This window comes from Archocentrus centrarchus, chromosome 1 (assembly GCF_007364275.1).
Source record: "Archocentrus centrarchus isolate MPI-CPG fArcCen1 chromosome 1, fArcCen1, whole genome shotgun sequence".
NCBI lineage: Eukaryota > Metazoa > Chordata > Actinopteri > Cichliformes > Cichlidae > Archocentrus > Archocentrus centrarchus.
The window spans coordinates 16,125,470-16,138,927 of NC_044346.1; the positions used below are offsets into that span (position 1 = coordinate 16,125,470).

Below are 13,458 nucleotides of genomic sequence, written 5' to 3' on the forward strand. Positions count from 1 at the left end.
TTTGCATTTATAATTCCATCAATGTCTCCAACACCACCAGCTGAAATGCAGCCCCAAACCATGACAGAGCCTCCACTGTGTTTTACAAATGGCTGTAGACACTCACTGTTGTTCCTCTCTTCTGACTTCATACATGCTGATTTAAACCAAAACGTTCAAATTTGGATTCATCACTCTATAAGACGTGCGGCCCTCATTGATTTGAACTAGGTGAAAAGAAGTTAAATAAGCTGTATAAATGTCCACCAATCAGGGCTTAGACCAGTGTCAGACCAGATCAAACCACAAAGCAGGTTAACTATTCAGATACTTTTAATGAACTCAGACAAAAAGCTTTTCTTGTGTATTTAAAAAAAAAAAAAAAGTGACTTTACAGAAAAATATGTATAAGGTGCTTAACATTAAACTGACCGTGCTGCTGTTAACTGAACTGTTACATCAGTCGTTCAGTAAATGTTACTGCTTAATTCAAAGAGGAAACTCAAAACAAAGTTTTGATGTACTTTTCCAAGTATCAAAACATTTCCTTCCGAAATATAAATAATTTAACTGTATTATACAGCAATAAATCATGAGAATCATTAATTAAAGGCACCCCGGTCCACATAGGGATAGGCCAAGAAGTCTCCCAGTTTGTTGCCTTGAGTGTCATAGTGCAGCATCCGGAAGCATTTGTCACAAAACAGACACGGGTCACTTGGAGCAAACTGATCACTGGTGGTGTACCATCTAGAAAGATATGAGATGGGAGATGAGTGATCAGCCTTTAAAAAAAACAAAACAAAAACAAATACAAGCTTCCACTGTTTAAGCAGCTCCTGAAGTTTCCTTACCTGCCAATGAAGACATGGCAAACAGAACACCTCTGGGTGATGATTCTGTGCTTATGCGTGAGCAGCGGGTACAGCTTCTTATCCAGACAGTCGTTCTTGTGGACCAGTCTGTAATGGGTAAAGAGCGAGGAAGAAGATGACATTCTCAGAGGGTTAGGGTTAGGGGTAAGCACACAGATTTGTCTCACATTCGTGAGATCAGGAGCTGCTTTCATGTGCGGTCACCCTGCTTACGCCAGCGACGCAGAGCCGCACAAACAACTACACATCCATTAGTCTTGTGAGAGATGTTAAATCCTGTCTGACAATGCATCCCATTGTCAGATTGGACAATCAGCTGCATCTTGTCACAGCTTTCAAATTCAACTCTTGTAATATAATAGTAATAAGTTTATTAGTTTAAGGTTCATCAAGCACAGCATTTGATGTCAGCTCAAACCAGACAAGCATGTGCATTTCTTATTCATGTCTGATTCATGAGTAGCTGAGCTAAGTTAAAATAACCCTATTTTGCTGCATAGGTATGGCTCAGCAGCATCAATCTGAGAACAAGAACTTTAAACCACGCATCACAGGAGGAACTGAACTGTTCGGGTTAACATTGTTCGCTGGTCAAATCACATCAATGTTGTAATAGAAAAGGCCGGTTTATTAAGTGTGTGTGTGTTTCACGTTGGCACAGCAGCAATAAAAAGAAATAAAAATGACACTGTTGTGATGAACATGCACCCATTAAAACAAGTAAAGAATAGGTCCTGGTTGAAGCTGTAAACATGGAGTGCACTAAGGTGTGTATTGTGCTAACTAATTAGCTCTAAATAAACCAGTCAGATGTCATCCTCATCATGTTTAGATGTGTCAGGGGATCACACAGTGGTCGCAACTCCAGTTAGGTCCATAAGTATGTGGACAACGATGCAGTCTTTGTATTTCTGCCTCTGTGCACCATCACAGTGGATTTTAAAATCAAACAATCAACGTGTGACCGAAGAGCAGACTTTCAACTTTAAGTCAGCGGGTTCAACAGAAGTATTATCTGTTTAGGAATTTAAGACAATTTTATGCAAAAAAAGCAATTTTCAATAGTTTTGGACATTAAATTTATTTTTGCTTCAGTCTATTTGTTGATTTTATTAACTGCTGCATTTCATCTAAATCTTGCAATCAATTAAAAGTGGGTCAAAAGAGGTTAGCACTGGTTAGTACTGTTACCTCACAGCAGCAAGGTCCTGGGCTCAGTCCAAAGACACGGATGTTAGGTTACCTGGTTATTCTAAACTGGCTCTAGGGGTCTATGGTCCTCTGCCTCTCTGTCTGCCTCTGTACAACAATCCAACAATCAAGATGTGATTGAAGTGCAGACTTTCAGCTTTAATTCAGTGGGTTCAATAAAAGTATCGCAGTCTCCTGTTTCCCCCTGACAGGCCTAAGCACAGTTGATATTTTAAAGTTGGCTAAAGTTACATGCTTATTATGCTAAAGTTCCTGTTATCCCTGGCCTGAGGGGCAGTCTGACCAGCTTGTCAGTTAAATTAAAATGTATTTTTATTTAATTTTAATTTAACCTTCAGGGAATCTAGTTTCATTAAAACAACATTCATTAAAAACAGCTGCGGTTTAACTGTTGGTGAGGGGAGGAGCAGATGCACTAACCTGACATCTGTGATGATGACCAGATGTTCACAGTCTCCCTGATGACAGTAAAGGTACGGGAATCCCACTTTCACTTTCAGATCCACCAATAGTGTGTCCTCCATCTTGGCCTGGCTGTAGGATGGGAAGTTACGGGACTGAGCCCATTCAATTGTAGTCCTGTATGATAAAGCACCAGGACAGCAGACCAGATCAGATATCCTTTATTCATCCCAAAGTTGGTAAATTCCCTTCTTATTGCAGTTAAAAAATAAGTTAAATATAACAAATGTGTAACAAATTGCTTATATACATAGAATGGTTTGTAGCTTAAAATAAAACACAACAAAACAAATACCTTAAGGTGAAATTATATATATAAAAAAAAGCTATTTCAATATTTCAAAATCAACAAAGCAAAGAAAAAGAATTTAAAATGGCTTATTAAAGGTATTAAAAACAGCACAGCAAATATCACATGATGAGTTATTCCAGGTCAGTTTATCAAATGCCTCTCCACCTAACATCACAGATTAGCCTGAAAATATTCCAGGGGAAAGATACACTTCTGAATGAAAATTATGCAATATTTCATATATCCTTCTGTCATCAGTTTTCTCAAACAAAGTATTTGGGGGGATGTTTTTTGAGCATTATTTTTTCCCATTATCTAGAAAACTACTTGAGGTAGGTCCTATAGGTACTATGGCTCTATGAATATGTACTTTCAGGAATGCTCATATTAGGAAAATGAGATAAAACACCATCATGATTTTTTTTTTGTTTTTTCACCTGATTTGGAGAATATATTCAGAGAATATTATACACCTTCTATGAAAACCTGGAAACAAAATATCAGTTTCTACAGGCCTCCAAATCTGCTGTCAGTGAGTTGGCATTCAAATATTTTAGGGACCTCAAGAATCCTTCATTCTATGTTAACTTGAGCTGCACTCCTGAGAGTCCGTATCTGTAGAGTAGATATAAAAATTATACTGGTTCACTCCCGGGAGGAGACACAAATCCTTTTGTGTCTGTCAAATCAAATCAAACATGTGGAGCCACCCACTGTGGCAAACCCCTGTGAATAAGGGAGCAGCTAACAGTAATTTTAATGATCACAGGGACCTGATAGTTTTTGTTTTAGTTTTTTTAAACTTGATGAAATGACATGATTGACTCTGACATAAAAGTTCAATATAACCGTGTAAAGTGTAGTGGCAATGCAGTAAAGTGGCTTAGTGTGTACAGGTGTGACTTTAAACAGAAGTAAATCTGCAGTCTGTAGTAGCTTCAGCTCTTCAACAAGGTTCATGGGAGGAACGCTACATAACAGTCTCTAATGCACTTTAAAGGAAGTCAAATATTTCTGGAGATCACATCCTCATTTATCACTTCAACGGGATTTATGACTCCAGGGAACTCCAGGGAATTGTAATTCAATGAATAAAGACACTAAAATATCAAATCTGCTACAAATCTTTCCTCTTTACCCGTCTATTTTAATCAGTGTGAACAGTTTGCAGTGTTCATGCTGCCATTTTTAGCTACTTTCATAAGCTGCACTGACAACACAAGGATTATTTGAGAGTTTCAGGTTATTTAACAAATCATTAAATAGGATTTTAGACCTGGTATTTATAAAAATCCTGCCTGAAGCTAACTTTTATTTTATTCCACAACAACTGTTTAACAGAAATCCAGGTTTAGCTGTCTCACAAAACAACAACATTTAGATGATTTTTAACATTCCTTTATGGCCTGAGGTCACACTGATGAGATCATTTACAGGGAATTGTAATTCAAAGGACAAAGCTGGTATCTTCTGTCATCAATCTCATAAAAACACACAAAGCAGAGATTAGCCTGAAAAGGGGCAGCTGTGGCTCAGGGGGTAGAGCGGGTCGTACGAATGAAGCGGTTTCATTTTACCACCCCTTTCCACAGCAACCTGTCCAGGGTGTACCCAGCCTCTCACCCTATGACAGCCTGATTTGGATAAGTGGATAAGAAAATAGATGGAAAAAACTATTCAATCTAGTGACTGGTGCATATTCCTGCAAGTGTTTTGAAATAAAAGCCTTGTTAAAAAAATTAAGTGTTTGCAGCCACTGAAAAGCTAGGACTTTTAATGTGAAAGGGTCAAGTTAAGCTTGTGTTTTCACTCGCTAAACTTGTGAATTTTAAGCACGTTGTGTTATGATATATTTTCCTGTGCCTGTCTTATTATGTTTACAGTTCATTTGCTCATGCTGCATTTTATTTTCAAACAGACGAGACACAGTGAGTGCAGTGGACAGCTAACACTGTGCAGGGTGACATGAAAAGATGCTCTACTCTGATAAACAAGAGGAGTTTGTAATAAACAATATACTGAGTGATCTCATCAAACTGCCTAGTGAGTGACTCATTGCTGGCTATGGTATATTCAAACCCAAGACAGTAGCAAAAATGAAAAATAAGCAATATGAACACATGAATGCATCAGTGCAAGCCTTGTTTACATTAACTTGACAACTTCCTTTGGTCAAAGAATTAAAAGCCTGCTTCTAATATCAGCTTTAGGCCCGCTGCCTTCTGCAGCTGCAGTAAACAAAGCTCCCAGCCAAAATCATATGCCCAGGGTTACACTTTAAAGCTTCCCATACAGAAGGTACTTACGCACTGATGTCCTGGCACTCAGGAAATCGCATGTCATTATAGAAAACGCCTTCAAAGAAGAAGAAAGCTGACTTGTAATGATCCTGAAACCGAGCACATCAAAAAGAATTTCTCTAGGTTATGCGAGTTGGTCACACAGCAGGTACATTTCTTACATATACACACATGTGAGAGTCTAGTCACACTAAATGTACAGAAACAGGGACGTTTAGATACAGAGCGCAGCAATATAATTCTGTTCATGTCCCAAAGAGTGCTTCTGACGTGTGGCTACCTTGCTGATGAATTCTGGCACCACGTCGGGGGCGTTGCTGAACTCTCCGCACACTTGCAAGTCGCCGACACAGCAAATGGCATCCCTGAGCTCTGCCAAGCTGTGGGAGCCCATCATCAGCAGTGTCATGTGGGGTCTGATGTAGTTAAACTGCAGGAAATGGACCATAGAAGATAATATTCAAGAACAATGTGCAGGACTGTGACTTCTTTCTTTTTTTTTTTACAGTTTTGAGAAAAAGAAAAGATTAATCCTCACTTTCTCGAAAACAGCTGGGTAGTAGACATTGATGGTTAGAATGACCTCTCCTTCAGGGACCATGGCAGTCATCGTTTCTGGTTTTCTGCCAACTGTTAAACGCTCCTGAAAAATAAGAGAGAGAACTGAGCCTAACATTTCGATACAAGATGAAAGGTTGAACTAGAAATGTCTGACGCCACCACTGTTATCCTGTGATACCCCCCTCATGGATAATAAATGCTATCTAGTAACAGTAAATGAAAGGGTTAATTATCACATCTCATTACAAAACTAATCACACCAATTCACCCACCAGTTCATCAGCATAGAGATCATGTCTGTTCTTTTTCACTTTTTTAAGAGAAGCTCTGTGATCTTGTCTCTTCTTCCTTTGCCTGTTAAAAAAAGTAAAAAAAAAAAAAAAAAGCATTTAAAATTGCATCATGCCACAGATGAATATTTGACAGATTCGTAATTTGTATTAAGTGAATAAAGGTCATACACTAGTGTTCTTAATGTTGCGTCTGGAGGTACAAGTTCCGTGTCGGGCTGCTGATCTTCAGGATGACAACGAAGCGAATCAACGCTTAAAAGGAAAGAATAAAAAAAGAATACTGATTTTGACTTTTTGTTTTATAATGGCCTCTAACATATTATGGACTATTTGCTAAAGCAGAAAATATTCCAATCACAGCCTGACATAACAAACAATGCCTCCTTTACTAATATATGATATATACTGGAGTTCACACTAAGGGCGAGCTAGTATCTGATCTGAAACCAGTGTTTGCAATGACAATTTAGTCATATCTGTGTTAATGTTTTGTTTTATTTCACTTTTGTTGTTCGTACGTATTATTTTGAAAGTGTTGTAGAAACTAATGTTACATAGCTCCTCTGCGTTAGTGTGTTTACGGTCATCTGTTTTGAGACAGACTGGATTCGGATCTGTCTGACGTTCAAACATGCATGGCTATTAGACCTTGTGTAATTTGACTTAAGAAGTAACATTTCTGGACCACGGGCCCGGTCTAAACGTTGGTGTAACGTTGCTCTGTGACTAACCTGCAAACAGCCTTGAGTTCAGCCATAGTCTCCGCGCCGACCCCCATCTCTTTAGCAAAGTTAGCATTAAACTCGTCCTCGTCCCCCTCCTCGTACGAGTACTCGTTTGGCTTCAGTCTGCTCAGCCATTCCTTTCTAAAAGAACCGACATGAAACGGTTTTGTATTAACATCGAGATATTCGTACTCCGGGATGTTGGTGTTTGGATCTCTCGCCTCCATGGACGCCGCCATATTTCCTAGAATGCAACAGTGCGCTGAGAATCATGGGAAATGTAGTTTCAGTGCTAATTTTATCGACTGCGGGTTCATCCATCCACACAGGTGTAAATGTCCATCTGGAGAGTGTCTGACTGGCAACAGCTTCATTTTTCAACATGACAATGAACCCAAACACACTGCCAGTGCAGTGAAAGCATATCTGGACAGAAAAATGGATTGGCCTCCCCAGAGCCCGGACCTCATTGAAGCAGTGTGGACTCATCTTGACAGAAAAACAGAACACAAGGCAGGCAACATCCAAAGAAGAGCTTTGAATGTCCTTCAAGAAGTCTGGAGAGCTTCTGGAGAACTAAAGAAGTTATAAGCAAGCTTAACAAAAAGAGTTCAGTCTGTGCAGAAAAATAAAAATGGTCATACCAAATACTGACTTTCAAGGCTGTTAGTATTCACACCGTTTTTGCTTTATAAAGCATATTTCCATGTGTTTGTGCATGTTTCAATAAATTGCTGCACCTGTTTCCCCAAAATCTAAAGAAATGAGAGGTGGCGCAAGACTTCTGCACTGTACTGTATTTACATTTACTGTACTTACAAGCAACCATACTGTAATACCATGTAAAGTCCTGCTGTGGAAAAGAAAGTCAGTTCAACTGCAAATTTTAGAAGTAACGCTAGAGCTGCATTTGTATAAATAGGCTCTACATGTCAAATGACAGATGCGAAGCATGCTATTTAGGCCATAATAATTTAAATTTTTCCTTCTGTTTCTTTCTTTCTTTCTCCCTTGACCTTTTTCTTTCATACTTAATCATCCATGAACTGCTCTTCTTGTAGACTTTATAGGCCGTAACACTTCATCACATTCCTTCTGGGAAGCTTGAATGAGTGGAGTACAGCAAGAAAAAAAAACACCAGAAGAAATTAGTTATGCAGGGATGTCACATGCATGTTGATAATCCGAAATGGCAGCTCATTCCAAGTAAAACATCCTTTTGTGCTGTCATAATAAATTTACACCACATTAGGTTGCACTTGATTATTTCCATTCCATCTTGTCTTTTTGTTTCCCCTTTCCCTCCAATACATTTATCTATTATCGATTATCTAATTATTTGACTTACATATGACAAACCCCGATGAAAACATTACAGTTCAGCTGGGACTCGTTTTCAGGACAAAAGCCGAGACAGTAACTGAAAAATATTACCGCGGTGAAGTTAGTTTCAAGTTGGATATTGGATATTCAAGCTCCGTGGAGTTAGCGGCATCTAGCTCACAGTTGATCCGATTCAGGGACTCAGATTTCGGCCAGCCGCTCTCTCCCGCTCCCTCCTCTCACCCGCGGAGGTTCACTTAGGGACCATCAATAAATTTCCGATCCAAACACTCTTGAGAAACAAAAATAAATAAATTCCTTATCTTGTGACCCACTGACTCAAAATCTGTGTGAAATTGTTCTATTACACTAGACAGATGAGGCACACTCATTTTCTTTCCATTTTAAGCCTTTTTATATTTTTTAGCAATTTTTTATGTGAAAAATTGAGATTTTTCTTCAATAGCTTCCAGGTCATGTGACCTACTGACTCAAAATCTGTGTGAAATTGTTCTCCTACACTAGACAGATGAGGCACACTCATTTTCTTTTCATTTTAAGCCTTTTTATATTTTTTAGCAATTTTTTATGTGAAAAATTGAGATTTTTCTTCAATAGCTTCCAGGTCATGTGACCCACTGACTCAAAATCTGTGTGAAATTGTTCTCCTACATTAGACAGATGAGGCACACTCATTTTCTTTCCATTTTAAGCCTTTTTATATTTTTTAGCAATTTTTTATGTGAAAAATTGAGATTTTTCTTCAATAGCTTCCAGGTCATGTGACCCACTGACTCGAAATCTGTGTGAAATTGTTCTCCTACATTAGACAGATGAGGCACACTCATTTTCTTTCCATTTTAAGCCTTTTTATATTTTTTAGCAATTTTTTATGTGAAAAATTGAGATTTTTCTTCAATAGCTTCCAGGTCATGTGACCCACTGACTCGAAATCTGTGTGAAATTGTTCTGCTACACCAGACAGATGAGGCACACTCATTTTCTTTCCATTTTAAGCCTTTTTATTTTTTTTAGGATTTTTTATAGCCAAAAATTGAGATTTTTCTTCAATAGCTTCCAGGTCATGTGACCCACTGACTCAAAATCTGTGTGAAATTGTTCTACTACACTAGACAGATGAGGCACACTCATTTTCTTTTCATTTTAAGCCTTTTTACATTTTTTAGGATTTTTTTATAGCCAAAAATTGAGATTTTTCTTCAATAGCTTCCAGGTCATGTGACCCACTGACTCAAAATCTGTGTGTAATTATTCTGCTACATTAGACAAATGAGGCACACTCATTTTCTTTCCATTTTAAGCCTTTTTATATTTTTTAGCAATTTTTTTATGTGAAAAATTGAGATTTTTCTTCAATAGCTTCCAGGTCATGTGAGCCACTGACTCAAAATCTGTGTGAAATTGTTCTCCTACACTAGACAGATGAGGCACACTCATTTTCTTTTCATTTTAAGCCTTTTTACATTTTTTAGCAATTTTTTATGTGAAAAATTGAGATTTTTCTTCAATAGCTTCCAGGTCATGTGACCCAGTGACATAATACTGTCAAATTATTCTAACACAGTCTCTTAATAAAGTTTTAAAAATTCACATTACTGCCATGATGATAGACAAAAACTACAGTAATTTGAAGTGACATGTAGTACAAATACTTAACACTAGGTGGCTCTAACTCAAACCATCACAACAATGATGATTTATTTCCAAGGACAGAGAAAAGCGTGGAAGTTTGGCAAAGCATTTTTCCACTGTTACTAATAATGGGTCGTTTTAGAAAAGGACAGAGTCTTAAAAACATAAATCTTTGGCAAAAAGCTGGGGGTGTACATGCCATTACTCAGTGTTGTATTTCTTTGGGTTTTAGTGAGGAAGTTGTAACTCATGAACAGTGGTTATCTCTTGTTATTGCTCTGTTTAAAACAAATGAGAAAAGTTATTTAAAGTGGCTGAAGGTCATATGGTCTGCAGATCGACAAGGAATTCGGACAAAGGTGCTTAATGCAGGTAATGTTACATTTTATTAGCTTGTATTTTGATTTTTACTAGCCCCTAAAGGGACACTGAAGAATAAAAATAATAATAATAAAAAAAAAATTTCTCGTGCACACCAGATAGTATCTCATGCGCACGAGATCAGCTAAGTACCAGATAGTATGTGATGTGCACGATAAAATATCTAGTGCGCACGAAAAATGTATTTTAGATGTTATCCTTCAATGTCCCTCTTTTTTCTTCACTGTTCCTTTAGGGGCTCTGTATACTTGTGTTTTACTGTACGTATGTGTGTAAAACAAAAATCTGAACCTAATAACATTTCATTTCGGATATGTTCCTCGGTAGGTAGAGAAATCAGTGACGAGGGCAATGTTAAGGGCTCCATTACAAACAGAGTCAGTGAGAAAAAAAATGAAGTAAAGAGTAGTACAGGACAAGAAGTTTCCTCTGACTATACAGGACAACATACCAGTGAGGACAGGGACCAGTCACAGGGCAAAACAGAAATCCATCAAAACCAGCCACAGTCAGAACAGCAGACAGGAAACGAGGACAGAACAGAGGACACAGATGATGGAAGAGAGAACAGAACAGAGGACATAGATGATGGAACAGAGAACAGAACAGAGGACATAGATGATGGAACAGAGAACAGAACAGAGGACGGAAAAGGCACAAAATCAAAGAGAAAACCAATGAAAACAAGGGACAGAAAAGGACAACTAGATAAAGACAACCAAAGTGACTACAGAGAGTGCAATGCAGGGCCTAAAAAATTCAAAATTATGATAACAAGGAAACAGTGGATGAAAATAAAACCAAAACATGGGGGGAGTCAACTACGTCCCCCTTGGACTGACACACTGTACCATCAGTTCATGGAAAAGAATCCATGCTGTACACTTTCTTTTAAGTACCAGCATGTGAAAATGGACAACAGTCGTAAGAAGAAGTCACCATTTTTTCATGCTGCCGCAAAATGCACTTTTCATGGATGCAATGCAATGTACACTTTTAGAAAGAAAATGATTCCCAAATCAGAAGACAAAAAAATCAGTTTTACAGTGAAACGCTTTGGTGAGGTCACACACCATAAGAAACATAGACGATTCAGGCCAGCTAAATACCTGAGAAGAGGTAAGATTGGCAAAGCTTTGGCAGATGGTGTCAGCCATTACTATTACTCAATGTTGAAGCAAACACCCACTGAACAAATTATGGCCGGGAACATGACAAAAAGCCTAACCAAAGATGTACTGAAAAAAATATCGTCCGAGTTGAATAAGAGTACAAGGCTCCATGATGACATTATGCTTGAACTCATGTTAACTCAAAAATTAATTAAAGAAACAAGTTCTCAAGCATCATCAAAAGGTTACTTTCAGCACCTTCAAATAGATCCATTTGCAGTACACCTATACACAGACATTGGATTAAGGATTTTGGCACAACATCTAAGGCAGTCATCACCTGTTACCCTCCACCTTGATGCAACAGGCAGCGTAGTGCAGAAAATCCCAGACCAAGACAAGCAAGTTTTATATTATGCTTTAGTTTTGCCAGGCATGGGCAAGGATAAACCTCCTTTGCCTGTCACGGAACTGATCACCAACAGCCATAGTATTCCTTCCATTTCTCACTGGCTAATGGAATTCAAAAGGAAACTGTCACACAAAACAAAAATACAAATTTCACAGGTTGAGACAGACTACAGTTGGGCTCTGATTAATAGCGTGCTTATATCTTTCAACAAGGAAGATATTTCTGTGTACCTTGCCAGAGCATTTAACATTGTGCATGGACGCACTACTGGTATGACAAACTTCACTGTGTTGCATCTGTGCTCTGCCCATATAGTTAAGGCTGTGACACAAGCATTTGGCAGAAAAACATCAGACCGAGGCATACAGGAGTATGCAACATTCTGCTTTGCATACCTACTCAACTGCCAAAGTATGCAGCTCGCCATTGAGGTGTTTTATAACATGTGTGTTCTCTTTGATGCAAAAGAATGTACCCATTTGGTAAAAACAAGCCAAACCTACCTCAACAGCTGCATTTCACAAAGCAAGAAAAACAAGGATGGAGAAAGTCAATATGTATCAGAAGCTGAGGAAATGATCACTGATAAAAGTAATAGCATTGTTGGAACATCACCTTTCACACATACTTTTCAAGTGATACGGGACCAAGCAGAGTGTGACTTTCTGTCTGATGATTCAGCCAACATTAAAAACCATTACTTTTGTCCTGGTATAATTGATGTTCTGCTGAAAAACTACATGGGGATCATCCCACTGTGGAGTGGTTTGTTGCTTGGAGATCTGACACGACATGAGACACCAACAACTGGTGAAACAAACAAAACTTGCAAAACCAGAGAAACAAACTGCCATGTGGAGCTATGGTTTGGTTTGGTGAAACGAAACATCCTGGGAAAGAAGAAGTACCTCAGACCAGCAGAGTTCATCTCCAAAATGTTTTCCTCTTTACAAGGACGATATGTAGAGCACATTATGCAGCATGGTCTTCCAATGAAAGTTCTTGACAAAGCCTTCACAGTTTCTAACAAACCTGTAGATGATCATGAAGAGAAATGGAAGAAGAGGGAAAGTTCTGCTGGTCAATCTAAGTCCAAGTCCAAGTACTTCAATCCCCCGAAGAGAATACAAAATCCTAAACCTTCACAACACACTAAAACAAAGATCAAAGGAGCAGATGCCGATCAGCATAATAAAGAATCACAGGTAAATATGGTTTGACCTTTGAGGCACTATTTTTGTTAGACTTAAACAAAAAAAATTTTCCAAAAAAATCTCCTACTACACTTATTTAATTTAAGAAAAATTATGTTTGACCTAAATTTTAAATAAGTTGCATAAGATGTGGTTAGCATAAGATGACATTACTATTAACTATTTAGATCTGTACCTATACATGTAAAATTTACATGGCTTATATTTTTTCTGGATGTGCATATTAATGTCAGTTAAACAAGAAAATGCCACAATGCATCTTACAGAACCACATTAACTGATTTTTAAAATATTTTTAGGGTACAGTATTACACATTTGAAATCCTAGGTTTATTTTAATGATTTCATTTCTCTGTTTTGGAAACTTTATGTTTATCCTCAAAGACATGTTCTATCTTTGAAAAACTGTATTAATTATAATCTGAGAAGCCGAAATTGAAAGGTCTTATTTTGTAAAGGCGCATCAAAAAGTAGGTGAATCAGTTGTAGTAGACAATGAGTAGGTTGATGTTAAATGTATAGATAGGATCAGAAATTACTTTATTCATAGCTGTGCAATTTTCATATTAACAAGTGGAACTTGGTCTTTCAAACAAATGACATGCTTTAATTTAATGACAGTGACATGGTTGTTTTGATTTGCATTTACATTGATGTTGCTGTA

At 37.9% G+C, this 13,458-nt stretch overlaps 3 protein-coding genes across 4 annotated transcripts in view; 2 read left to right on the forward strand and 1 right to left on the reverse strand.

Moving 5' to 3' along the window:
• Positions 1 to 48: 48 nt before the first annotated feature.
• On the reverse strand, positions 49 to 6,941 carry snapc3 (small nuclear RNA activating complex, polypeptide 3). The gene is made up of 9 exons (XM_030738200.1): positions 6,706 to 6,941; positions 6,143 to 6,226; positions 5,954 to 6,035; positions 5,659 to 5,763; positions 5,401 to 5,550; positions 5,127 to 5,209; positions 2,487 to 2,645; positions 834 to 941; positions 49 to 729 (listed from the first exon to the last, which is right to left on the reverse strand). The coding sequence occupies exons 1-9, from the start codon at positions 6,936 to 6,938 to the stop codon at positions 582 to 584; spliced, it is 1,152 nt and encodes a 383-aa protein (XP_030594060.1). The 5' UTR covers positions 6,939 to 6,941; the 3' UTR covers positions 49 to 581.
• A 2,645-nt stretch (positions 6,942 to 9,586) lies between these two features.
• LOC115792085 (uncharacterized) lies at positions 9,587 to 11,179 on the forward strand. The gene is made up of 3 exons (XM_030746511.1): positions 9,587 to 10,047; positions 10,384 to 11,120; positions 11,174 to 11,179. Exons 1-3 carry the CDS (start codon positions 9,804 to 9,806, stop codon positions 11,177 to 11,179), a joined length of 987 nt encoding a protein of 328 aa, XP_030602371.1. The 5' UTR covers positions 9,587 to 9,803.
• Positions 11,126 to 13,458, forward strand: part of LOC115786049 (uncharacterized) — an 8,347-nt gene continuing 6,014 nt past the window's right edge. Inside the window, exon 1 of one of the 2 annotated variants that reach the window (XM_030738062.1) lies at positions 11,126 to 12,785. In XM_030738062.1, the coding sequence (XP_030593922.1) occupies positions 11,226 to 12,785 (1,560 nt within the window). In that variant the 5' untranslated portion in view covers positions 11,126 to 11,225. Of the gene's footprint in view, positions 12,786 to 13,250 lie in introns of those variants that run through there. The other variant, XM_030738070.1, reaches the window with a different exon arrangement.